This window comes from Schistocerca americana, chromosome 1, assembly GCF_021461395.2.
Source record: "Schistocerca americana isolate TAMUIC-IGC-003095 chromosome 1, iqSchAmer2.1, whole genome shotgun sequence".
Classification (NCBI taxonomy): domain Eukaryota; kingdom Metazoa; phylum Arthropoda; class Insecta; order Orthoptera; family Acrididae; genus Schistocerca; species Schistocerca americana.
Genome location: NC_060119.1, coordinates 717,976,059 through 718,003,201, shown reverse-complemented (window position 1 = coordinate 718,003,201; position 27,143 = coordinate 717,976,059). Strand labels below are relative to the sequence as shown.

The window sequence follows — 27,143 nt, the reverse complement described above, 5'->3', positions numbered from 1 at the left end:
ATGTCCACTACAGCTGGAGGGCACGTTAGTAATCAACTCCGCTAGCAGATGATGATTGTTAAATAAGGTTGATTGTCAGCCTTTGACATCTTCCTGGAAGAACATGATGGCCTCATAGGCCACCAGGAGCTTCTGGTCATATGCCAACCACTTCTTCCGAGAATCTGAAAGTTTTTTCAAGGAGAAATGGAAGGGATGGAAGTCTCCATCAACTTATTGCTAGATAAAGGCTCTGATGGTGGTGTCACTCATGTCAGATGTAATAATAAGGTGGGCCTGAGGATTGTTCAAATGTGTGTGAAATCTTATGGGACTTAACTGCTACAGTCATCAGTCCCTAAGCTTACACACTACTTAACCTAAATTATCCTAAGGACAATCACACACACCCATGCCCTAGGGAGGACTTGAACCTCCGCCGGGACCAGCCGCACAGTCCATGACTGCAGCACCTTAGACCACTCGGCTAATCCCGCACGGCGCCTGAGGTTTCAGTAGTATGATAGCAACAGCCTGTTAAAAGAATTGTTTTGAGTCACTGAAAGCATGCAGCATGATAAGTGTCCATGAGACCACCTTTTCCCCAGGGCCTGAGTTATCAGAAGCTGAGTGTTGGCATCATGTGGGAGTTGTCTGCAATACAAAATTTACCATCCCTAAGAACCTACTGATCTCTTCATACAATAGAGGAGGCAGCAGTGAACTGATAAGAGTAGTGGAATCATCAATTGACTTGTGACCGTCAGCACTGAGGAAGTGTCCGAGGAAAGTCACAGTAGGTTTGTGTAGTTGGCACTTCTCTTAGTTAGCAATTACTCCCACCCAGTTCAAAGGCATGAAAACTGATTTGAGGGGCAGTTCATGTTCGTGTGAAGAAGGCAAAAATACTAGTCTGTCATTCAAGTAGGCGTAACACTGATAAGTGTCGCAAAGTATGCCATCAATCAATCTCTGTGAGGTCGGAGCAGCATTTTTTAAACTGTATAGCATGTGTAAAAACTCATAGAACCTGAATGGTGTAATTATAGCAGTCTTGCCGACATCCTCTGCATCCATCAGTATCTGTAGGTGCACCATCTGACAGTCTGTTACACTAAAGACATTGGCACCCACCAGGAGATTTCTGAAGTCCTCAATATTTGGAAATATGTAAGTATCTGGAATGGTCCTTATGTTAAGGCACTTGTAACTCTGAAAAGCTGGGAAGTGCTAGCCTTTTTAAGCACAAGATGGATTGGAGACATCCAGGGGCTGTCAAATGAGCAGACTATTTGGGCAGCTAACACTTTGTTCACCATCTCTTTGGTACTTAAGGCAATCAGGAGCCAAGGCAGCACACTTTCTGTCATGCTGGGGATGCAGGAGTGATTATGATGCAATGGAGTGAATTGTTATTAACAGCAAATTGGCAAGGGGTTCAAAGAAGGTGGAGCGTGGGACACAACTAGTGCAGGCTGTACTGAACACTATACTAATTCCTGTCCCCAGCGAGTGCAGGTGCAGCTGTAGCAGTGTGTGTCCTTGCAAAGATGTTATGCACAGCAGTTAGTGAAGCTTCCCCTATGGCTATCAGTTACAGACGGTGCCATTCTCTTGTGGTAATTGAACAGTGTCAGCTAGGTTGTTCATACATAATTGTTCTGTGTGTCACAATTAGAATGACAAATCTACAGATTCTGCCAGTGTATGTAGATGTGAAGAAAGAGTGTCCACTGCAAGGTCCATAAGTGCTGAAATAGTAGGTGGTATTTCATTGCATGTAGCAACTGGAAGTCCTGGATAAGTAATCCGGTGGGGATGTGCATAACTGTGTGTCAGACAAGGTCAGAAATCAACTCATGGCAGCGACGAGGTTTGAGGCATCATGTCACGGACTGCACGGCCCCTCCCACCGGAGGTTAGAGTCCTCTCCCTCGGGCATGGGCATGGGGGTGTGTGTGTGTGTGTGTGTGTGTGTGTGTGTGTGTGTGTGTGTCTGTGTGTGTGTGTGTGTGTGTGTGTGTTGTTCTTAGCATAAGTTAAAGTAGTGTGTAAGTCTAGGGACTGATGACCTAAGCAGTTTGGTCCCTTAGGAATTCACACGCATTTGAACATTTTGAACTCACAGTGAGCTATGAAATAACCCCCAATGACAATTGTCTCACTGAAAGCATGTCGTACAGTGTAGCATTTTATAGACATTTGATTTGTTCTAGTATATTTTGGCACTTCAAAAGTAGTTTATATGTTAGAAAGTATGGATGATAAGAAGAAGGAAATAGTGCCAACATCTTATTGTTGGTCATATACAGTGTTGGTTTACACAATCCTTCCCTGCCTTATACACTTCTTTCAAGGGGCCCACTTTTTTTCTCAGGTTGTTTCTGAAATCAGTGAAGGTATTTTAAATCCGGCATGTGACTCCAAGGAAAGGCGTATTTTTGTCACCACATCACATCAGGAAACACCATCTGCATGCAAGTTTTTTTTTTTTTTTAGATATTTCCTCATTTGCACTATTGTTTCTTGTACCATAGATGCAAAGACAGATTGTCAACTTACGTCTTAACTTACCGTTGAGATCTCAAAATTTGTCAGGGAAAAATGCTAATACTCATCTGGAAGTTAGGGAAATAACATGGAATTTCACTTGGGGAAACTTGTGGCAACCCTGATTTTGTGCAGGAAGCAGAGGTGTTTCTGGGATACCTGTGCCATGTTTTTGCAGTACCAGGTTTGTGAAGGACAGGGACTGACAGAATCTGTAACAGTGAATGTCACTATGAAAGAAGGGGTGGGATACAGAGAAGGAATTTTTACAGTAAGGCTGTTTGGTGGAATTCCTTAGTTTAGGCAACATTTAAGGAACAGGAAGTGGGACAGGGTTTTAGCCAGGGAAAGGGATACTGTTTTCTTAAACTGGTGCAGAAAGATGGAGCATAGGTCGATTGTGGCAGGGGTGGCTTTGGGGAAACAAAATGACGTCATTATGTGGTTGTTAGATGAGCTGTGCAACAGAAAAAGATGCATAAAAATAGGTACAGACATACAAAAATATGCACACATAGTGAAAATATGTAAAATACCTAAAAACATACAAAAACATGGGAGAGAGGATGGAATGGATGAGGTATGGGAATACGCGTGTGTTGGGACCACCTCTGTCCACATTAAACCCACCAACAACCAACAATATATGCTTTTTGACATCTGCCATCATTTCCACACCAAAAAATCCTTCCCATACAGTGTGACCATCTGGGGTTACCTATCATCATGCCCTGGAATGAGAGACATCCCACCCAACATTCTTCCCACCCTCCTAAAGTAGTGTTCCATTGCCCGCCCAACCTCCACAACATCCTACTCCATCCCTATACCAGCCCAAACCCCATTCCTCGCCACAGGGATCATAACCGTGTGCAAGATCGCAATCCACACATCCAGCACTTCCTATTCCACTCCCATAACAGGCATATCCTACCCCATCAGAGGCTGAGCCACCTGTGAAAGCAGCCATGTCATATACCAGCTCTGCTGCAAATGTTGCACAGCTTTTTATATTGCTATGACTATCAACCAGGTGTGCACTAGATGAACAGCCATCATCAAACTGTGGCAAAGAGCAAAGTGGGCGAGCCAGTAGTGCTACACGTAGCTAAACATAACGTGGTTGATTTTAATGGCTGCTTCATAACCCACGCCATGTGTATCCTCTCCCCACAACCAGCTTTTCTGAACTGAGCAAATAAGAGTTACCCTTACAACACCTTCTCCCCTTCCAAGATTTATTCTGGTCTCAACCTACAATAACCTACATCCTGACACCCTCCACCCCTCACCCTTCATCCAATAGTTTCTGCCTCCTCTGACCTAATACCTCCTCCCAATTCACATCCCCTCACTCCCACTGTTCGCTGCTCTCTGGCAGAGCACCTTGAGTTCATCATGCAGAGGATCATCGGTTGGGGCAGTGCCTGGCAGCTCGCAATCACTCTCAGAAACTACTCTCCACTTTAAAACTTCCTGACAGATTAAAACTTTGTGCCAGGCTGGGACTCAGTTGAGGGTCATTTGCCTTGCATTGGCAAGATCACTTAAATTGGGCTACCCAGGTATGCCTCACAATGCTCTCTCACAGCTTCAACCCCACATATACCTCTTCTCTTACCTTTCAACTGTAGTTGTGGCTAAGCCATTTCTACAAAGTATGCTTTCTTCTGGGAGAGCTAGTTCCATAAAGGATGCAGGTAGGAGAAAAGGTACTGGCAGAAGTGAAGCTGTGTGAACCAGTCACAAGTTGTGCTTGGATAGTTCAGTGAGTGAGCACTTTACCATGAAAGGCAAAGTTCCCAGGTTTGTGTCCCTGTCTTGCACACAATTTTAATCTGCCAGGATGTTCCAGATCAGCACACACTCAGCTATAGAGGGAAAATTCAAACTGGAAACACTCTACTCCAAGTGAGCAGTTACTTCTTTCTCTATGAAAAGATCACCTTATGTAATGCTGCCCATTTCCATCATCTGAATCATTGATTCAGAAACTGCTTTCTAACATGGAGGGATACACTAAGGTGACAAAAGTCATGGGATACCTCCTAATATCATCGGACCTCTTTTGCCCAGCATAGTTTCCATTGACTCAACAAGTTGTTGGAGGTCCCCTGCAGAAACATTGAGCCGTGCTGCCTCTACAGCTGTCCATAATTGCAAAAAGTGTTACCAGTGCAGAATTTGGTGCACTACCTGTTCTCTCAGTTATGTCCCATAAATTTTCCATGGTATCCATGTCAGGTGATCTTGGTGGCCAAATCTTTCGCTCAGATTGTCCAGAATATTCGTCAAACCAGTCATGAGAAATTGTGGTCCAATGACATGGTGGCACATTGTCATCCATAAAAATTCCATTGTTATTTGGGAATGTGAAGTCCATATCAATGAATGGCTGCAAATCATCTCCAAGTAGCTGAACATAACTGTTTCCAGTCAATAATCATGTCTGTTGGACCAGAGGGTCCAGTCCGTTCCATGTGAACACAGCCCACACCATTATCGAGCCACCATCAGCTTGCACAGTGCCTCGTTGACAACTTTGGTCCATGGATTCACTGGGTCTGTGCCATACTTGAACCCTGCCATCAGTTGTTACCAACTGAAATTGGGACTCATCTGCCCATGCCACAGTTTCCTAGTTGTGTAGTATCCAGCCAACATGGTCACTGCAGGCAATGTCATGCTGTTAGCAAAGACACTTGCTTTGGTCATCTGCTGCCATACCCCATTAATGCCAAATTTCACAGCAATGTCGTAATGGATGTGTTCATCATCTGCCTTACATTGACCTTCGTGGTTTTCTCATGCAGTGTTGCTTGTGTGTTAGCACTGGCAACTCTACGCAAGTGCTCCTGCTCTTGGCTGTTAAGTGAAGGCTGTCAGCCACTGCATTGTCTGTGGTGAGAAGTAATGCCTAGCATCTGGTATTCTCAACACGCTCTTGACACTGTGGATCTCTGGATGTGGATTCCGGAAACAGCGATCGTGTGAGACCCAACTCGCTTTATTTGTTCATGAGACCCAGAAAATATTAGATACAGGCTCCCAGATAGATGCTATTTTCCTTGACTTCCGGAAGGCGTTTGATACAGTTCCGCACTTTCGCCTGATAAACAAAGTAAGAGCCTACGGAATATCGGACCAGCTGTGTGGCTGTATTGAAGAGTTTTGAGCAAACAGAACACGGCATGTTGTTATCAATGGAGAGATGTCTACAGATGTTAAAGTAACCTCTGGCGTGCCACAGGGGAGTGTTATGGGACCATTGCTTTTCACAATATATATAAATGACCTAGTAGATAGTGTCGGAAGTTCCATGCAGCTTTTTGCGGATGATGCTGTAGTATACAGAGAAGTTACAGCATTGGAAAATTGTAGCGAAATGCAGGAAGATCTGCAGCAGATAGGCACTTCGTGCAGGGAGTGGCAACTGACCCTTAACATAGACAAATGTAATGCATTGCGAATACATAGAAAGAAGGATCCTTTATTGTATGATTATATGATAGCGGGTTCAACACTGGTAGCAGTTACTTCTGTAAAACATCTGGAAATATGCATACGGAACGATTTGAAGTGGAATCATCATAGAAAATTAATTGTTGGTAAGGTGGGTACCAGGTTGAGATTCATTGGGAGAGTCCTTAGAAAATGTAGTCCATCAACAAAGGAGATGGCTTACAAAACACTCGTTCAACCTATACTTGAGTATTGCTCATCAGTGTGGGATCCGTACCAGATCGGGTTGACGGAGGAGATAAAGAAGATCCAAAGAAGAGCGGTGTGTTTCGTCATAGGGTTATTTGGTAACTGTGATAGCGTTACGGAGATGTTTAGCAAACTCAAGTGGCAGACTCTGCAAGAGGGGCGCTCTGCATTGTGGTACAGCTTGCTGTCCAGGTTTCGAGAGGGTGCGTTTCTGGATGAGGAATCGAATATGTTGCTTCCCCCTACTTATACCTCCCGAAGAGATCATGAATGTAAAATTAGAGAGATTTGAGCGCACATGGAGGCTTTCAGACAGTCGTTCTTCCCGCGAACTGTACGCGACTGGAACAGAAAGGGAGGTAATGACAGTGACACGTAAAGTGCCCTCCGCCACACACCATTGGGTGGCTTGCGGAGTATAAACGTAGAATGTAGAATATTGAATTCCCTACTGTTTTCTGAAATGGAATGCCCCATGCATTTAGCTCCAACTACCATCCCACATTCAAAGTCTGTTAATTCCACATGCTTGGCCTTAATCACATCAGAAACCTTTCCACATGAAACACCTGAATGCAAATGACAGCTATGCTAATGCACTACCCTTTTATACCCTGCGTACATGATACTATCACCATCTGTATATGTGCATTTCACTATCCCATGACTTTTGGCACCTCACTGTATGTAACAAGTAGTAACAATGAGCTGCAGCAGCACTCCTTTTTGCATTTATACAGAAAATTTGCACAGCCAGTTACTTAGTACTGTTTCTTCAACAATGAAATGTACTGTCATGGACATTGTCTTTATTCTATTTACTGCAAATTCAGCCAACATTGTTATTTTTTTGAGTGTGTTCTGATTAGTTTTATTATATTATAGAAGATGTTAATTGTATTGTGCATTTTATTTTTCTTTTGTTTACAACTTTTATTGGAACTGAACATTTGTGGTTATAGTACAGGAAAACTTCAGCAACCTTTCATATGGTAACTTTGTTATAAATTTCCCACCTTCTTCAGTGCTACTGTGATCATGTAGCAGCCTAATAATTTTCCTTTAAACCTTTTGATATATTAACATTCAATCATTTTCTGCAGGTAAATATTCAGAATTAGACTTAAATCTATCGTGGAGTATCTTCAATTCAGTACCAACATTGGACTGATTATTACTTTAAAGCAGTGCACATGTTCTGAAAGACTATTTTACAGCATAGTATTGACATATAATGGTGGGAGGAAGGATCCATATAGTGCAGATTGTGAAGCAGCCATTGAAATTAAGCAGCCATTGAAATCAAGGAGCTATGAAATCAGGTGCATGTTGTGGTGCAGGGTGATCCACTTTGCACTTGGTTACAGTTTGGTGGTGGCCATTCATTCTGGTGGACAGGTGATTGATAGTCATACCAATATAAAAATCTGTGAAATGATTGCAGCAGTGCTGGTATATGACATGGCTGCTTTTGCAGGTGACCTGGACTCTGATGGCATAGGATAAACCTGTGACAGGAGTGGAATATGAAGTGCTGGGCCGTTGTATTGGGCAGATCATGTACCTTGTAGAAAGGGGCTGGCATTAGGAGTGGCTTATGGATGTACAAGGATATTATGGAGGTCAGGTGGTCAATGGAACACCGCTTTACGGGGCATGGGAAGAATGTTGGGTAGGCGTCTCTCATTTCAGGACATGTTGATCAATAATCAAAGCCCTGAAGAAGGATGTGGTTCAGTTGTTTCAGTCCAGTCTGATATTGGGTAATGAAGGCATCACTCCTTTTATACTTGGTTCTTGGGGGTAGCAGTAAGATTGGGGGGGGGGGGGGGGGAATGGTATGGGAAATTTGATTGCGGACTAGGTCTGTGAAGGTCTTTGTGAGACTTTCACCGTACTGGGCAAAATAATTCTTCTCATTGTAGAAACACATCCCCAGATGGCCACACTGTATGAGAGTGATTTTTTGGTGTGTAAGGATAGCAGCTGTCAAAATGCAGGCACTGTTGGTGGTTGGTGGGTTTAATGTGGACAGAGATGTGGAGGAAGTTGCCATAGAGGAGGAGGTCAACATTAAGGAAGGTGACATGCTGGGTTGAGAAGGACCACATGAAATGGATGGGACATAGGGTGTTGGGGTTGTGAAGGAATGAGAGTAGGGTGTCTGAGCCCTGAGTCGTGATCGTGAAGATGTCATCAATGAAGCTGAACCAGACCACAGGTTTGGGGTTTTGGGAGGCTAGGAAGGTTTCCTATAGATAGCCAATAAACAGGTTGGTATAGGAGGCTCACACAGGGTGCCCAAAGCTGTGCCACGGATTTATTTTTATACCTTCCCTTTAAAAGAAGTAGGAGTTGTATGTTAGGATAAAGTTAGTAAGGTGTATGAGGAATAACATAGTGGGTTCAGAGTCTGAAGGACGTTGGGATAGGTGATACTCAAGAGCCTGGGTATGAATGATGTTGATGTGTAGGGAAGTGGTATCAACAGTGATAAGTAGAGATCCAGGAGGTGAAGGGGTGGGGATGGTGGAGAGTCGGTGGAGAAGTGGTTGGTATCTTTGACATGGAAGGTGAGATTTCAGGCAATTGGTTGGAGGTGTTGATCAGTAAGATCCGAATTGCTGTCAGTGGGAGCACAATAACCAGCTACAATGAGGTGTCCCGGATTGTTTGGTTTATGGATTTTGAGGAGCATGTAGAAGGTGGGGGTGCAGGGTTCATAGGGGTAAGGTAGGACATGATTCAGGGGACAGGTTCAGGGAAGGGTCTAGGCTTTAAGCTGGGATTGAAGGTTACACTGGACTTCCAGGATTGTACGATGGGCAAAGTGTATAGGTGGAGTCAGATAGTTGACTTTCCACCAGGTGGTCATTGTGACTCATAATGACTGTAGGTAGGACGATTAGGTAAGTATCTTGTTTTGAGGCTGTGTATTGCTATCCTATGTTCTTTTGGAAGATTGGTGTTCTTAGGAAGGATAGTTAGGCCAATTTGGAGGTAAGAAATGCCTGGAAGGTGAGGAGGGGGTGGTTAGGTGGAAGGTGTGTGTGTGTGTGTGTGTGTGGGGAAGGGGGGGGGGGGGTGAATCATGGTTGTATAGTGGTATGAACTGGGAGAGGCAGGGTTCAGTGTTGGGATTAGATTGGCCTTGGTTGGAAGCATATGCAGCAAAGAACTGTTTCCATTGAAATGGCTGGCAGAAGGAGATTAGGTCACTGACAGTTCCAGCGTGTTTAAATTTGGTTATACGGCTGGAGATGAGGCCTTTGGATAGGACTGAAACTTCTGTGGGACCGAGAAACTTACAGAAAGCTTAACAATAGTGCTCTGAGATTGTTTTGGCACTGGATCTGGTGAGGTGTTGCTTGGCAGTCTTGGGGGATGCAGTAAGTTGAAAAGGTCATCTAGTCAGGATTTGGGTGCTGTGAGGGGTTGATGAGGAGGAACACTGTGGTTAAGAGGGGAAGAAAGCCAATGTGGACTCTTTGTGGATAACAAATGTGGAACAGGTTCTTCTGGACGCCATGAAGAGCACAGGGTGCAGCCAACTGCAGGTGGTGGCTCATGCTGGTACCAATGATGTGTGTTGCTTTCGATTGGAAGAGATTTTCTCTGGTTTTGAGAGGCTATCAGAAGTGGTAAAGGCTGCCAGTCTTACTTGCGAGATGAAAGCAGAGCTCACCATTTGCAGCATAGTTGATAGGACCGATTGTGGACCTCTGGTTCAGAACCCAGTGGAGGGTCTGAATCAGAGGCTAAGATGGTTCGCCAACTGTTTAGGCTGCAGATTCCTGGACTTGCACCATAGTGAGGTTGGGTTTCAGGTTCCACTAAATAGGCCAGGAGCCCACTATGTGCAAGAAGCAGCTACACAGGTAGGAGGAGCTCCAAGTGCTAATAGACAGCACTGATGGTCAAATCTTTTGTAAGCACTGAAAGCCGGCTAATGCCGGTGGTAAATTTAGCCAAAATTTTTGTGAAGGACCTAATGGTGTTCAAAAAGGATAGGCTAAACACAGTTGGTGGTGGCATGTTTGTTGCTGTTAGAAGTAATTGATCTTGTAGCGAAATTGAAGTAGATAGTTCCTGAGAGTTATTATGGGTAGAGGTCATTTTCGGCAACCAGAATAAAATAATTGGATTGGTTTACCGACATCCCAACTCAGATGGTACAACTGCTGAAAGGTTCAAAGAAAACTTGAGTCTAATTTCGAACACATAGCTGACCCATACCATTATTGTTGGTGATGACTTCAATTTGCTCTTGATGTGTTGGCAAAAATACATATTTAAATCCACAGGTATGCATAAAATATCATTCAAAATTGTGCTAAACACAATCTATGAAAATTATTTTGAGAAATTAGTTCATGGGTCCACTCAAGTAGTAAACAGTTGTGAAAACACACTTGACCTCTTAGCAATAAATAATCCAGAGCTAATGACGAACATCAAAACAGACACAGGGATTGATGAACACAGGGTTGTTGTAGCAAGACTGAACACCACACAAATTCACCAAAAAAAAATTCAAAAATGCAGATAAAAATTCACTTGACACCTTCCTGAGAGACACTCTCCACTCCTTCCAAATTAACAATGTAAGTGTAGACCAGATGTGGCTTGAGTTCAGAGAAATAATATTGACAACAATTGAGAGATTTATATTAAATAAATTAACAAAAGATAGAGTTGATCCAACATGATACATAAAACAGGTCAGAACACTGTTGCAGAAACAATGAAAAAAGCATGCCAAATTTAAACAACTGCAAAACCCCCAAGAATGGTGGTGATCTTTTACAGAAGCTCAAAATTTAGTGTGGAATTCAATGTGAGATGCTTATAACAGTTGCCACAATGAAACTTTGTCTTGAAATGTGGCAGAAAATCCAGTGAGTTTCTGGTTGTATGTGAAGTATGCTAGCAGCAAGACACAACCAATGTCTTCTCTGCATGACAGCAATGGAAATACTATTGATGGCAGTGCTGCTAAAGTAGAATTACTAAACACATGTCTTCTGAAATTCCTTCACCAAAGAAGATGAAGTAACTATTCCAGAATTCAAATCAAGAACAGCTGCCAACATGAGTAACTTAGAAGTAGATATTCTTGGAGTAGTGAAGCAGCTTAAATCACTTAATAAAAGCAAGTCTTCCAGTCCATATTGTATACCACTTAGGTTCCTTTCAGAGTATGCTGATGCAATAGCTCCATACTTATATTGTGTTTGAGCGTTATGAATTACCTCGGAGAGAAGTCTACTGACACACAGTAAACATGGATTTAGAAAACATCGTTCTTGTGATACACAACTAGCTCTTTACTCACACGAAGTTTTGAGTGCTATCAACAAGGGGTTCAAATTGATTTCATATTTCTAGATTTCCAGAAAGCATTTCACACCAGAAAGCTTTTGTAATCGAACTTGCGCTCATGGAATATTGTCTCAGCTATGAAAATGGATTCGTGATTTCCTGTCAGAGAGGCCACAGTTCATAGTAATTGATGGAAAGTCATTGAGTAAAACATAAGTTATTCCTAGAGTTCCCCAAGGTTCTGTTATAGGCCCTCTGCTGTTTCTTATCTATATGAATGACTTAGGAGGCAATCTGAGCACGCATTTTAGGTTGTTTGCAGATGCTGCTGTCACTTATCATCTAGTAAATCTAGTAAAATCAATTGAAAAAAGATTAAGATAAGATATCTGTAAGGTGCAAAAATTGGCAATTGATGCTAAATAAGGGGAAATGTGAGGTCATCCACATGAGTGCAAAAAGGAATCCATTAAACTTCCATTACACAATAAATCAATCAAATCAATATGCCATAAATTTAATGAAATACATAGTAATTACAATTATGATCAATTCATATTGGAAAATGTTGTGGGGAAGTTGAACCAAAGACTGTGTTTTATTGGCAGAACACTTAGCAGATGCAACGGATCTGCTAATGCTTGTCTGTCCTCTTTTGGAGTACTGCTGCAGATAGGATTAATGGAGTATATCAAGAAAGTTCAAAGAAGGACAGCAGATTTTGTGGTATCGAGAAATAGGGGAGAGAATGTCATGGACATGACACAGGGTTTTGGTGTGGACAACATTAAAACAAAGACATTTCTTGTTGCAGTGGGATCTTCTCACGATATTTGAATCACCAACATTCTCCTCTGAAAGTGAAAATATTATGTTGGCGACACAGGAAGAAATGATAATCATATAAAATAAGGGAAATCGGAGATCACATGGAAAGGTATAGGTGTTCATTTCTTCTGCACAGTGCTTAGGACTGGAAATACAGAGAATTATTGTGAAGGTGGTTAGATGAACCCTCTGTGAGGCACTTATGTGTGATTTGTAGAGTTGTCATGCAGGTGTAGATGTGTTATGGGCCCAACCATTGTTTACGCATTATTAGTCTCATAGTTATTAGTGACTCAAATTTGTTGGTATTTTGTCACACAATGAAGCCTAGCTAGCAAGTGAATAAATTATTTTCATTCATCATATTCAATGTTTTGGGAAAGCCTTCTACTGTGTCATTAATGACCTAAATAATTAAAACTGCACCAGTTCCTTATTTTTTCATGCTTAGCACAATAATTTTAGTGCCTCACTTTGCATCCTAGTAGTGCTCCACAAGCTCGTTCAAGTGACAGGGGGCTTAAGTGTTGTGAAACATACTGATACAAGATACACTTGGGCATGGGCCTTGGAATGCAGTGTCATGGCTTGAGGTGCACTTGGGCTTGGTCACCAAAGTGTTAAAAGCATTCCCAAAAGTATGTAAAAAATAATGTTCCCTTTTATGTACAGAATGCTGCATTAATTAAGGTATTACTTTCCAAACAGATATAAGCATATCACTGTTAAGCATCTTTGAAAGGAGATGGCAATAAGGATATGAATATCTACATTGGGTCTACGTCATTAAGTTATTGCATAAGAAAAATATATGTGCAGTATGTCTGAGGGCCATATTCCATCTACCAACAATAAAATAAATGTGGAATAATATTTAACTCTTTTTGTAAATACGATAATAACTAGATTTCACTGATGATCAACTGCACTGATGGGAAATTAAACAGTCATAGTCCGATTTCAGAGATATTACTGCACTGTTACTTTCATTCACACTTTCACTAAGAGAAAGTTTGCTTTCTTTTTAAGTCACACAATAGCACCACATAACCAGCTAAAACTTTTTAATATCTGATTATGTGAATCATAATGTACTATCAGAGAAGACGCATCTCTGTGACATTTACAGTATAACTGGTGAGTGGTTTATGCCTTGTTTAAGGAACATGATGCATAAAAGTAATTCCAGTAATTCAAGTGATTTACAGAGACAAATCAATACAATGGGAAGAAATTACAAAGGGTATGCTATAAATTTCATAACAAGTCCTTCATTAAACCTCCTGCTATACATGGATGAGCTCTTGCTTGATTTATAGCAAGAGGAAGAGCTAATCAGTTTTTTTAATAATGGAAGTACTATACATTATCAAAACAAAGCAGCTCTAGCTCAGGAAACAGAAAAGAATACTTTTGTGGGTGGGATTAACTAACAAATAAATAAATTCACCTGAGAAGCTATGTGAATCTGCACAATAACCAACATCTCCAGAATTCAGTACAGCTGGCAGCAAGAGCACACCATTAGGTGGTCAGGTACTGAACAGGTTGGCAATATGACAGAATTAATACAAATAAATTGTTCTTATTGTACTATCTTCAGGTGTCAGCTTTAGTTTGGTAATAGACTGGTTAATAGCAAATGCAGTGCATACTGAAGGAGGGAAGATTGAGGATTAATGTCCCATTGTCAATGAAGTCTTTAAAGATAGAAAAATGATTACTTTTCACAGGAGCCATGCAAGCATTTTCCTTAACCACTATAGATCTGGTAGTCCAGAGGGGGATTTGGATCACTGTTCTCCCCAATAAATATCCAGTGTCTGACCGTTTAGCCACTTCACTCAGTCTGTGCAGATTGATTTTTGTGAGACTAGTAAAATAACAGGAAGCTAATGACAGAAAACTAGGGTTTAACGAACTTAAAGAAATTCAGGAGTTATCTGTGTGCAACTAAGAGTTATACTAATAAAATTAGATGAAGAAGAGTTTATGAGAGATTACAATGCGCTAACAGAGAAAAGATGACAGCAGAGAAAGAAACGGATCAAAATTTATAGCAGTAGATGCAAACAGGACATGGTCACCATACTGCAAAAATGTGCAGAAGTATTTTAATTTGAACCAGGAATAATGAACAACTCTGAATGCATAATAATAAAAGCTTACCCAGCACTTGTGAAGAACAGTGCCACATGACAAGACACAAAATGAATGCCAGATATGGCATTACAGGGCATTCCATCATTTATTATAACAACTGAATGCATCAAATAAGCAAAGTGGATGGACATGTTTGCATTGTAATTGCCACTAGATTAGTCAATTGAATAATACTGCCCCAGAGTGATCAACGAGAGAAGTGCAGAAGAGCAACTAAAGAATTTCAAACAGATGTATCATCTGACCAGCTTCAGCCTCATCATTAGTTATTGGTTGATTAAATTTTTTGAAGAAAGTAGAAAGTACAATGCATTACTTCTACCAGTTGATGGTGTCAACCTTTGGGGTAAAAACAGTCAATTTCCACATCTCTGTGAACACTGAACCAAGTACTAGGATAAATGCTCTTGACAAGAATAACTATATATATGGACGCTATCTTAATAAAAACAAATATGTGTGGAAGAAGAAGGAAGGAACATTAGGGTCATTAGAGATGGAGTACAATCCGATAACTATCTTGGGCCCTGCCTTTACGCAATTTAGGGAAACTATGGAAAACTTAAATCTGGGTCACCACACAGGGATTTGAACATGCATCTTTTCAAATGAGAATCCAGTTTCTTATCCAATGTACCAACTCACTGGGTAGATACATGGGAAGAGTATCTACAAGCTATTGATAACATGTCAGAAGTTTTCGGATAAAGTGGCATTATTGAAAACTTTAAAAATTGAAATTTTCAAGGAAACACTTAAAATTTTAGGACAAATATGCCTTCAAAGGGCACTTAAACAGGCACTGCCAAATTGGAGGCTACTCAAAATTTTTCAAAACTACATTGCAGAAACACAATTAAAATTTCTTTTATACTTTTTTTAAGTATTTGTTGCTTTTATCTAGATTTGTGGATGACTTAAGTTTAAATAATCTGGCACCATTAAAATTATTAAAACGAGTTCGCTGTTGCTGCAGGACACAGAACAAAATGCAGCATTTGAAGTTATAGACAAGTTTATGTCAAGCACTGACCTTTTACTATGCAAAATTGTCAGAAGATTTTTATTTAGGAATCAATAGCAAAGGGTATAGAATTAAAAAAACTATACTAGTTGTCTTCAATTCACAGGAAGATAGAACACCAGACTATTGAATTAAAAAGTAATTATTGACATTTTTAGAAATGCATTGTATCCTATAACAGAAAGTTAAGCAAATACAGTCGTATGAGGTTTCGAAAATTTGAACATTGTCTCCCAGGAGACATATAATTTAGAAAACAAACCAAAAGTCATTATTTTCCCTGATTTATTGCAACAAGCATTTAGATAACAGAAATTTGACTTTGAAATTAAATATTTCTCTTGTAAAGTCAATATGATACTGGATGCTCTATCGCGACAACCTTCAGCCTTAAAAATTTTGAATGGCACACAACTCACTGTAAAGGAAACTCAAATTAGTTTCATCAAAGGATTTTAAGGGGAGAAATATGTTCTAAAACCATTACAGAGTAGTTTATTTTCTCCATATCACTGAAGACTGGGTTTTGTGTCAACAGTTGAAACATCTTTAATTCCTTGCAACAGCTACTTTTTGTTTCTTAGAGCATGAGCAGTTTTGGAGTATAAAATTTCATTTTCAAATGCTCATTATTGTATGTTAATTATGGTCAAAAGAAATTGTGAAGCATTCAAGCACAAAACCTGGCATCTGTGTCTGAAGCATGTGGACATGATTATGCCTATCACATCATAAAAATGAAACTCAGCTGTATGTCCACAACACACAGGTTATAAATAAATGATGCTTAAGCCAGTTCTACTACACATTCATATATTCTGTGTCAGATGTGAATACTATTTGATCAGCAATATGAGACTAAGACCCAACTTCTGCTGCTAATATGTATTAAGTATTGAAGATGCATACTCTAATTTGTTCAATTCTAGATTGTGACTTGTCCTCTGAGTTACAGAGAAGTCTCTTTTTTTAACACAATTTATTTCCAGGCATTACTTAGCCTTCTGCCCCCCTCCCCTCATCCCCTTCAATTATATTCTCATCAGTATGAGCAGAAAAAAATTCAAAGTGACTTCAAAATTTATGTAAAAGATTTACATTTCTTATTTCCAGCAACTGCTTCATAATTATATTCCCATTGCTATTCTTGTAAATCCTTCTTTATTTTATCCTTATTATCTAATCCTAAATGACCACAATATTGGTAAAATGTTAACAATAGTGGAAACTCATCCAGGATGGAATAACAACAATATGGAAAGTAGACAGGCACAACAAAAAGATTGCTATACATGTGAGCGTTCGGCCGAAAAGCTTTCTTCTAATGTATAAAACACCCACACATTCATGCAAGCACAGCTCTCTCTCTCTCTCTCTCTCTCTCTCTCACACACACACACACACACAACCACTGATTCCGGCTAGTGAGGCCAGACTACAAACAGCTGCACCTGATGGGAGAAGCAGTCTGTGTGGTGGGGGTAAGGAGGAGGCTGGGATGGGGAGGGGGAAGGATAGCAGGGTAGGGTGTAGTGCTGCATGCAGGGCCATGATGGGGTCAGGACAGTGCTGTCCAGGTGCAGTTGGATAGTTGGGGAGGGGAGGGGAGAGGGGAGCAGAAAAGGAGAAAAGCAGAGGAGGGGAAAAAAAGAGAGACTGGTGGGAGCATGGGTGAAATAAAAGGCTCTGTAGTGCTGGAATGAGAGCAAGGAAGGGGATAGGTGGGTGAAGAACAGGGACGAGTGAAGGCTGAGGCTATGAGGAGGGGTTGAGAGGACAGGGGGGGGGGGAGGGGGGAGGGGTTTCAGGAACGTAGGGTGTATTGCAGGGAGAGTTCTCACTTGCGCACTTCAGAAAGGCCACTGTTGGTGTTGGTGGGAAGGAGCAAGACAGCACAGGCTGTGAAGAAGTCATTGAAGTGAAGCACATTATGTTGAACAGCATTTTCAGCAACTGGTTGGTCCAGCTGTCTCCTAGCCAGTTTGTTGGCAGCCATTCATGCAATTGGACAGCTTGTCAGTTGTTGTGCCCATGTAAAACATAGCACAGTCTCATTGCAATTTGTTCTGTTGATCACGTGACTGCTTTCACAGGTAGTCCTGCCTTTGATGAGTGGCTGATGCTTGTGGTCAGACTGGACTAGATGATGGTGGGAGGATCTATGCGATGATCTTGCACCTAGATCTGTTACAGGTATATGAACCATGAGGCAACAGCTTGGGAACAGTGGTAGAGTAGAGACAGATAATGATATTGCATAGATTTGGTTAAAGGCAGAATACCACTGAGGGAGGGATGGGAAGGATACTGGGTATGATATTCCTCATTTCAGGGCATTATGAGAGGTAGTTGAAACCCTGGCAGAGAACGTGACTCAGTTGCTCCATTCCTGGGGTACTGAGTCATGAGAGGAGTGCTCATTTATGGCCAGATGATGGGACTGTGGAAGGTGGTAAGTGACAGGAGAGACAAGGCACAGGAGATCTGTTTTTGTAAAAGGCTGAGAGGGCAATTTTGGTCTTTGAAAGCCTCATTGACACACTTGCTATATTTGGAGAGTTGATGTTGACCTCCACTTCAAGTTGGCTGCATCAGTGCCTTGCTCCATATCAAATCTACCAACCACCACTGGTACATCCACTTGGCAGCTACCACCGATCCCATACCAAGAAGTCCCTTCCGTAAGATCTAGCCACTCATGGCAGTTGCAACTATAGTGATGAACATCCCTCTCCAAATATACAAAGGATCTCACTGAGGACTTCACAGACCGAAATTACCCTCCCAAAACTGTAAAGAACATGAGTCACCAACTACCTTCCATATTACCACTGTCTGACCACAAAGGAGCACTCCTCTCATGACTCAGTAGCACCCAGGACTGGAACAGCTGAATCATATTCTCTGACAGGACTTAGACTAACTCTTTATTGTGCCCTGAAATGAGTAATAAAATGGTTCAAATGGATCTGAGCACTATGGGACTTAACATCTGAGGTCATCAGTCCCCCAGAACTTAGAACTACTTAAACCTAACTAACCTAAGAACATCACACACATCCATGCCCGAGGCAGGATTCGAACCTGCGACCGCAGCGGGCGCACGGTTGCAGACTGCAGTGCCTAGAACTGCTCGGCCACTCCGGCCGGTGAAATGAGTAATATCCTACCCAGTATCCTTCTCACCACTCTCACAGCATAAATAATGGTATGTAAATAATATTAAATACATGAAGAAACGTACCTAGTAAAAACACCTCCCGCAAGTCCATAAGGTGTTTTGTTTGCTCTTTGTACAACTTCTTCCTCTGTTGAAAATGTGAGAAATGTCATCACAGCACCAAACACTTCTTCTTTCACAACACGCATGTCATCATGACAATTAGACAGAATACAGGGAGATACAAATATGCCATTTTCTAATGGTGCTGGTAAACTGATTCTTCTTCCTCCACAAAGGACTATTGCACCCTAAAACACAAACAGGTGATGTAGTGAGAATGTAATGTCTGAAAAATTGTACCCAGATCCTAACTGGTTTATAATACATGAATTAAAGTCTCTCATTTGTCAGTCAATATTTAGTACATTCACATATATGATTTACATAATTTTTGTATGAAGAAGTCAAAGAAATGTTATCAAGAATTTTCAAGTATCACATACTTTCCGACATTAATCTACAAATTTTGAATCTTTGTGGTCCAGTGTGCAATCTGATGGCACTCTACAATTTTTTCAGTATTAGTTCTACAGCCGGTCAGTTACCTACACAACCACTCTTCCCAAGATTTCTTGTTCCAGGGTGTGAGCATTTCATTGTTGTTGTATCATTTCATGTTCAGTTCTTTCACTGGATTTGCTAATAAATTCCACAAGCTTGTGCTACAGTTATAGCATGAACACATTAACCTTATATCAGCAATGGAGCGGCAGGGGAGGACTGTCAATCAATATGGTATTTCTGTTGAAATGTACTCATATCTGTAATAGCAATGAGAAGCTTTTTCAGTACAAGGTATAAATGACCCACACGATGAAAAATTTGATAGTGGATTACAGGGCGCTGACTCTTTCAAAAATCATGACACGAGTGATGAATGCAGTGAAATAAGTTGTCATAAACAGGATGAATATGGTTATAGAAAGTGACGGGAAACAGTGAGTGCACTATAAAAAACAATATTAAGTGTCATTCACATTTCAAGATCCCATTAACAGCAATATCACTGCTATTCAAATTCCTTGCCCGATTCATGCCATTCCATTTAAATTTTTTCATGCTGTGGACTTGTGTATATATGTTCAATGCAATGTACACGTTCCTTTACAGTCACACAAATGGCCATTAATCCATCTTGTGAAGGGACAAAATATTAAAATGGTTCTCTATGAATGGACTGCTAATATGTAATGTCCACTACAGAACCTCTTGTAAATGGCCCCCAAATGATTGTGCATACTGACAGCAGCCTCAAAGTACATTTAAAATGACAATTCCCTTGAGATAACTGTCATATTACAAGGACACAAGAATGGCTGAACAGTATACACCACTGAGAAGGTGAAATCATTAGTACCGCTGACAGATTCATTGAGAAATAGGAAAAAATAGCTTTTGGAACTGTTAATTCAATTCCTTCCTAAGGGAGACAAGAGGGTAGGTTGGGAAGGAGGAACAGGTCACTCAGATGCTGGGATTAGAGGGACCTGCTTGAGGTCTCAGTGACCTCCCCCTCCTCTAAAACCTATCCCCCTTTCTTCCCTGAGCAAGACACTGACAGTTCTGTAAGCTAGATAATAGTTTTTTGTTCTTTTAAATACTCTGATGCAACAAAATCGCAACACCAAGAGGAAGTTGTGTGACAAATCAAAGTTTGTAGGCATGTTTCTATAACTGAAAGATGATGTCTATTCACATTTCATGTCAGCTGCACAAGAGTGGCACTAGTAGCACCACTATGGGTATGCTTTAAATACATACTGTAATGGTTGTGCGTGTTAGTTAACTTTGAGATTGGACACGGTGAGTTGATGTTAGTCAAGAAAGTCTTTAAGCTGACAAAGGTGTCATTATCAACATTTCCCTGAGTTTGAGTGAGGTCATGTAGTAGGGCTACATGATGTTGGATGTTCCTTTTTTGATACTGCAGAAAGACTTGGTAGGAAGGTAGCCACTGGACATATTTGCTGGCAGCAGTGGTCATGAGAATGTTCAGTCACAGGAAGACCACACTCTGGATGACCATGTAGCACTACCAATAGGAAGGATCATCGTGTTTGGCTTATGGCTCTGGCGGCACCATAACTGCATCTGCAGCAGCGATTTGAGCAGCAGTTGGCACGACAGTATCACAACAAACTGTTGTCAACTGGTTACTTCAAGGGGAGAGCTCGGACATAGATGCCCTGCATTCCACTGACTTCAAACCACTGCCTTCTTCAACTTCAAACTTCAGTGGTCTCCAGTAACAGCTCACTGGGAGTGGGGGAGGGGGGGGGGGGGCAGGCTGAAGGTCTGTTGCATTTTCTGATGAAATCTGGTCCTTCCTTAGCACCAGTGATGGCTGTGTGTTGATGAGGGGTTTTCCTCACACACCCTTAGTGAAAATCTGTACATCAGTCTGGTGATTTGACCTGTGGTGTTGCCATTCATGAACAGCATTTCTCGGGGTGTTTTTCAATGGGATGCTCACCCACACGCTGCTATTGTAACCTAACATGCTCTACAGAATGTTGACATGCTGCCTTGGCCTACTCGATTATCAGCTGCATCTCCCACCGAGAACATAAGGGATGTCATCAAACAGCAGCTCCAGCGTCATCCACAAACAACATTAACCAGAGACCAATTGCAACAGGCAAGAAACTCCATGCCACAATCTGACATCCGGCACCTGTACAACACAATGCATGCACGTTTGCATGCTTGCATTCAACATTCTGGCAATGGCTTATCTCATGCTTACATTAATTCGTGGTCTTGTAATGTTAATCTTAAATATGTTACCTAGACAAATGTATTCCCAAAAGTTCGTTACTCTGCAGTAATTATTTTTTGGTGCTGCAGGTTTTTTTTTTTTTTTTTTTTTTTTTTTTTTTTTTTTTTTTTTTTTTTTTTTTTTTTTTTTGTCAAGTGCATCCATCACAAATACTTTGAATTTTGCCCTCAGGAGGTTGGTAATGGCCAGCTGTTCAGTCTCACTGTAATGTCAACAGCACATTTACTGCCTTACTAAGTGTTATATCATGAATCAGGCACACTTAAAAAAAGTAATAACTTTCAAAAATTTAGTTGTTGTAGGGTGTACAACACACAAACATTAGTGCAGCTGAGCACCCATGTTATATTCTCGTTGATTGTAACTTGTTATATTAGATCTTTTCAACCCTACAGCATCAATACTGCCACTGAGGCACTGGGAAAGCTAGAGTTGCCATTCACTAATCAAATTGTACTGCATTTACACAATGAACTGATGCAGAATTTCAATGGTATAGATTTCTGACTATTTAAACAGTCACTTCACATTATTGTTTAGGAAAATTGACTGCAGAAGAAAGAAATAGACTCAATTTGAGCTACGCAAACACGAGAAACCTGCAAGTGCAAGTGGTCAGCCCAAGTTAATAGGAAAAAATGGAGTGTTACTGTGAGTAAAGCAACAGAATTGTATAAGTAAACAGAAAGGTGAAGAGAACAATATAACTGGAATGACCAGTAAATTATGTCTTCTTTTATTTCTGAAAGGTGTTTCACACTATACCTTATTATTGGTGGACAATTAAGATTTGTCATACAGGTATTTTTACAAATACATGATTAGCTCAAATAATTTATGCTGGCCAGAGAAACAACACTAGCATCAAGTGGGTCCCAAGGAAGTACAGTGGTATTACTGAAGTTCTCAATGCAAATAAACAATTTATCAGAGAGAGTCTGTAGCAATCTCCAGCTGTTTACTGACAACACACTCCTTACTAGACGATTGTAAGAAAATACATACTGACTGACAATATTTCCACAGAGTATAACAAATAGCATCTCTGTTTAGAAACAGATAAATGCACAATAATTCTTATACCAGTTACAAAAACCTGATAGTGCCTAACTGGAACATTAAGTAATACGACATACGAAATGTGAAATCACCAATAGTGAAGGTGAATGAAGAGTAAGATTTGCTGAGAGGATTCTGGATAAGTGCGGCACATTTGTAAAGAAAACTGAAAACATGACCCTACTGCTAGATATTCTAGATTACTGCTGAAATGTTTCAAACCCTTGTCAAGTAGGAAGAAATTCACAGATGTGTTGCTGAAATTGTGGTATGTTGGTATTGTTCATACAAAAGTATAATAGAAATACTTGAGTCACTTAAACGAGAATATTCAGAAGAAAGTCAATGTTATTCTCATGAAACCATACCGGTTAAATTAAATTAACTGATATTTGAAGTAGATTGTGCAATGTTTCAGTTATCTCCACTACATAGACAGAATGATCAGAAACAGCCTGAAAAGCTTACAAGGCTGTTGCAGGATCGGTTGTGCTGAGAAATAATTGTTAAGAAAAAACTGTTTCCGGATTAATTAGCATTGAAGTTAGCCAATTAGGCTGTAATCCACACAAATTCAAGTGGACCACCAGATAAAATTAGTACCAGCTGTTCTCAAAACGTGGATGATAGCAAACGAGACTGCCCAGCCTTTGGCTAGAGTTTGATCCTTACTACTATCCTATGTCCAATTTTTGTGTCACTCTCATGTTCAGCTTCAGGTGACCAAATGAAGGACACATTTGGAGACATCACTGCAAGTGCAACAGCCTGATTAGCTAATTTCATTGCTATCTGGAGACCAAATGAAGAACACATTTGGAGACATCTCTAGTGGGCCGCTTGAATCTGCAAGTGCAATGGCCTAATTAGCTAATTTCAATGCTAATTAGCTTGGAAATGATGTAACATCTCAATTTTTTTTCTTAACAATTATTTCTCAGCACAACCTACACTGCAACAGCCTTATAAGCTTTTCAGATTGTTTCTGACTAATGTGTGTATCACTCAGGGGCCATAAGAATAAGGTAAAGAGTCAGTAAGAAACATAACAAACAGAAGGAAACTTAGAGCGGCATACAGTCAGTCATTTTTTTTTCTCACTTCATGGATAAGTGGAATAGGCATAGAGTGACAAGTACTAATATGCAATGTTCTCTGCCATAGAAAGTAAAGTTTCTTGTGATACAGATGTAGGTGTGAAGCCTGCAATAAGCATCCCATTGGGCAAGTAAATAAACAATGCAAATTTTAGGAATATAAAACCACCAGAGAAGATGGATGAAAAATTGTGTGTAGATCTAAGGACATTATTCAGAAACTGCACAACATCTATTAAGATATATATATCAGAGAGTAACAAATTTAAAATGAAGCAGATTATTTAGCACACTCAGGTATTTTTGCAGCCTAATTTATCTGAATGACCTGTTATTGTTATCTTCAACAAAGCCAGACTCCATATTTCTGGCAAGAGACCTACTTTCATATTTAACACAGAACAAAGATATCTTGCTGCAAAATTCGAAAGCATGTAAATCATGGTATTCTTTAAAACCAGCATACATCAGTAATCATTTGTGTACACTATATTTATAAAAGTGGCCATTATAGTAAATTATTAAGACACTTTACACATTAACTCATTTAACTTGCCTTTGTCATTGCACAATATATTCATTAAACTTGTCAAAACATCTGGAGATTACCTAATTATTTAAGATAGAACATGTATTGTTAATTTGAAAATGTGTGACTTGTACTGTATTTTAAATAAATTACCAGCCGTATGTACCCAATAGGGTTTCCAAAAAAAACTTAACTGGTTACAGAACAGCATGATTCTAAGTCAAAAGCACAGTGTAAAGCTGATGTCTAAAAGTGTTTTAATGTCACACTTTATCCCATTGCTGGCATACTCCATGAATTACAGCAACTGTGATCAAGAGACTTAGTAATGGAATGCAATTCCAACATTACTTATTATGAAGTACTTTGTTTAAAAAAAACCAAGTGATTTTTCATCGTTTCTATGAGCCTGGCCTCTGCTCAGTACCTCCTCTATTTGCTGCGTAACTACCTATCCTTATATACCTACACAGAATGCATTTTTATATAGCATATACCACCCATCCAACTGGACTGTACGAAAACAACACAATAAAAGTGGTTTAGCTACTTCAAAAAAGAATATCTGTTGTAAGTTGTAAGATAAAGTACTGAGAGTAGTAACAAAGGCTATGACTACATAAATATAAAAGGAAGAAAATAATGTGCTACACCTTTTTTTCAGCTTCTTTGATGTAACTTAAGACCTTTTCTGCCTGTTCTTCTGATATAGTTGCTCCAACTGTTGTATCCTCCTCAAAGGGATCACCTATTTTTAAATTGTTTGTAGCATTTACCAATCGTTCAAGAACTTCTTCTGCTATAGTGTCCTGCACAAACACTCTTGTTCCATTTGAACAAACCTGTGTTATGAAGTACAAGCTATGTAATTAACAAATACTGATAACTTATATGTAATAATACAATCTTGTTAAGAAAAGGAACAGACAAGACACCAGCCTACTGTCTTTAATGTGTAAGATGCTCAATAAACTTATCTGTTACTATGCAAAGGAAAAAACAGTTGGCCTTAGAAGTGGATACAACACAATGGTACATTTACAAGCTGTAAATTTCGTTACAGGGTGGATCAATGAGTATAAATTAACAGTTTACATAGCACTTATAGATTTAGAGAAAGTTTTTGACTCAGTTTCAAATTAATGTACACAATATAAACTATCACATGTCATGTATTATTTCCAGTATTACTAATTTCATTACACAAATTAGAGCATCTTCAGATATTCATTGCCCTGATAGGAACACAGCAAAGATTCAAAGCTTCTAACGGCATCACTATCAACACTTTAATTATTTATTTAGTTTTTAATTAAGGTAATGAATATCTAAAATTACTCTCATGGAGTGAAACTAGCAATAACGCAAATAATATGTCATCTGTAGTGGTTTAGCTGTACATTAAATCCTAACAAGTCACTGTGCTCCTACAGGTGATGCTTGCATTTGCTAAAGCTGTAGTGACAGCCACTGAGAAAGAAGACACTGATTCAATGTATGTAAACATCCTGAAAAATATATACATCAGTGATGTAACTACAATGATACTTCATCAGGATAGTTAGAAATTCAGAATTAAAAAAGAGGTCAGTAAAGGAAATTTAATACATCCAACAATATTTCAGTAGTCCTAAAGGAAGTATTCAGAAGGAATACATATTAATGGAACATATCTGAACCTCCCATGTTTTGTTGATAGCATTGCACTGTTTGCCTCAGCTGCAAATAAATTTTAATGATCGATATAATAACTTGGTATGTCAAGTTCTGGCAGAATGTAACTAATTTAGGAGTAATGGTAACAACTCACTAAATAGCAGAGGTGTTACTCATGCTATATCCTCAAATAACCCTAATCCTCTCAGCACCCCAACAACCAGCTGCAAAGGAGTAACCCATCACTCATTAGCATCCTGCACTAGAACAACTCAATCATATAGGTACTGCACAACGTGTTTGAATATCTATCATTGTGCCTGGAAATGAAAAACATTCTCCCCACAAATGTGTGGCCCATCCAAAGCAATATCCTATGCCACAAACACCCCCAGACCCTTGCCTCGCCACATGGATCACATCCCAGTGGAAGACTTAGGTGCAAGATCAGTCCAATTCATCCACTCAGTATATCCATCTCTAGTCCCTTCACAAGCTTATCCTACCCATCAGAGGCAGTATCACACGCCAAAGCACGTCATGTCACATACCAGCTCTGCTGTGATTTATGCACAGCATTTTATGTGGGCATCACCACCAATAAACTGTTCATCCAAATGAATGGCCACTGCCAATCTGCGGCTAGTAGCAGTGTTGATCAACCAGTGGCAGAACACACTGCTCAACACAACATGCTCAATTTCAATGGCTGCTTCACAATGCATGCCATCTGGATCCCCCTCCCCCCTCCAGCATTAACATTTCTGAATTACATGGATGGGAGTTATACTTGGAATACATCCTCTATTCCTGTAATCCTCCTGGCATCAATCTCCAGTAATTTTCAGTCTTCTTCATGTGATTGTTGATGTTTCAATGTCTCTACTGTTCAGTGAGTTGTCGCCTTTATTCCTAAATTATCAACACAAGAACTTAATACACAAAGTTTGAGAGTAGGCCTGAAAATAAAACAGTACAAAACTACAATGAAGTAACAGAATCAGTTGATGAGTTTTTGTATTTAGGGAAGTTGGAGAAATGACTGAATGGACAGGTAAACAAATAAAAAGAAAACCAAAAATGAGGCCTAATGTGTTTTTGAAGAACTAAACAGAATTTTCAGAACAAAGCTTTTGACATGCCTAAAAATGAAAGGTTATAATCAGGTTTTGACTTACAGAAGTGAGACAGACTTTTTTAATACAGAAACTGCTCAAAAACTG

At 40.1% G+C, this 27,143-nt stretch overlaps 1 protein-coding gene across 1 annotated transcript in view; it reads right to left on the bottom strand.

The window, feature by feature from the left end:
* Nucleotides 1-27,143, bottom strand: part of LOC124610257 (4-trimethylaminobutyraldehyde dehydrogenase-like) — a 150,121-nt gene that overhangs the window by 5,581 nt on the left and 117,397 nt on the right. The window contains exons 7-8 of the mRNA XM_047140143.1: nt 24,918-25,106; nt 18,822-19,048 (exon numbers count right to left, since the gene is read on the bottom strand). Coding sequence (XP_046996099.1) covers nt 18,822-19,048; nt 24,918-25,106 — 416 coding nt within the window. The remainder of the gene's footprint in view (nt 1-18,821; nt 19,049-24,917; nt 25,107-27,143) is intronic.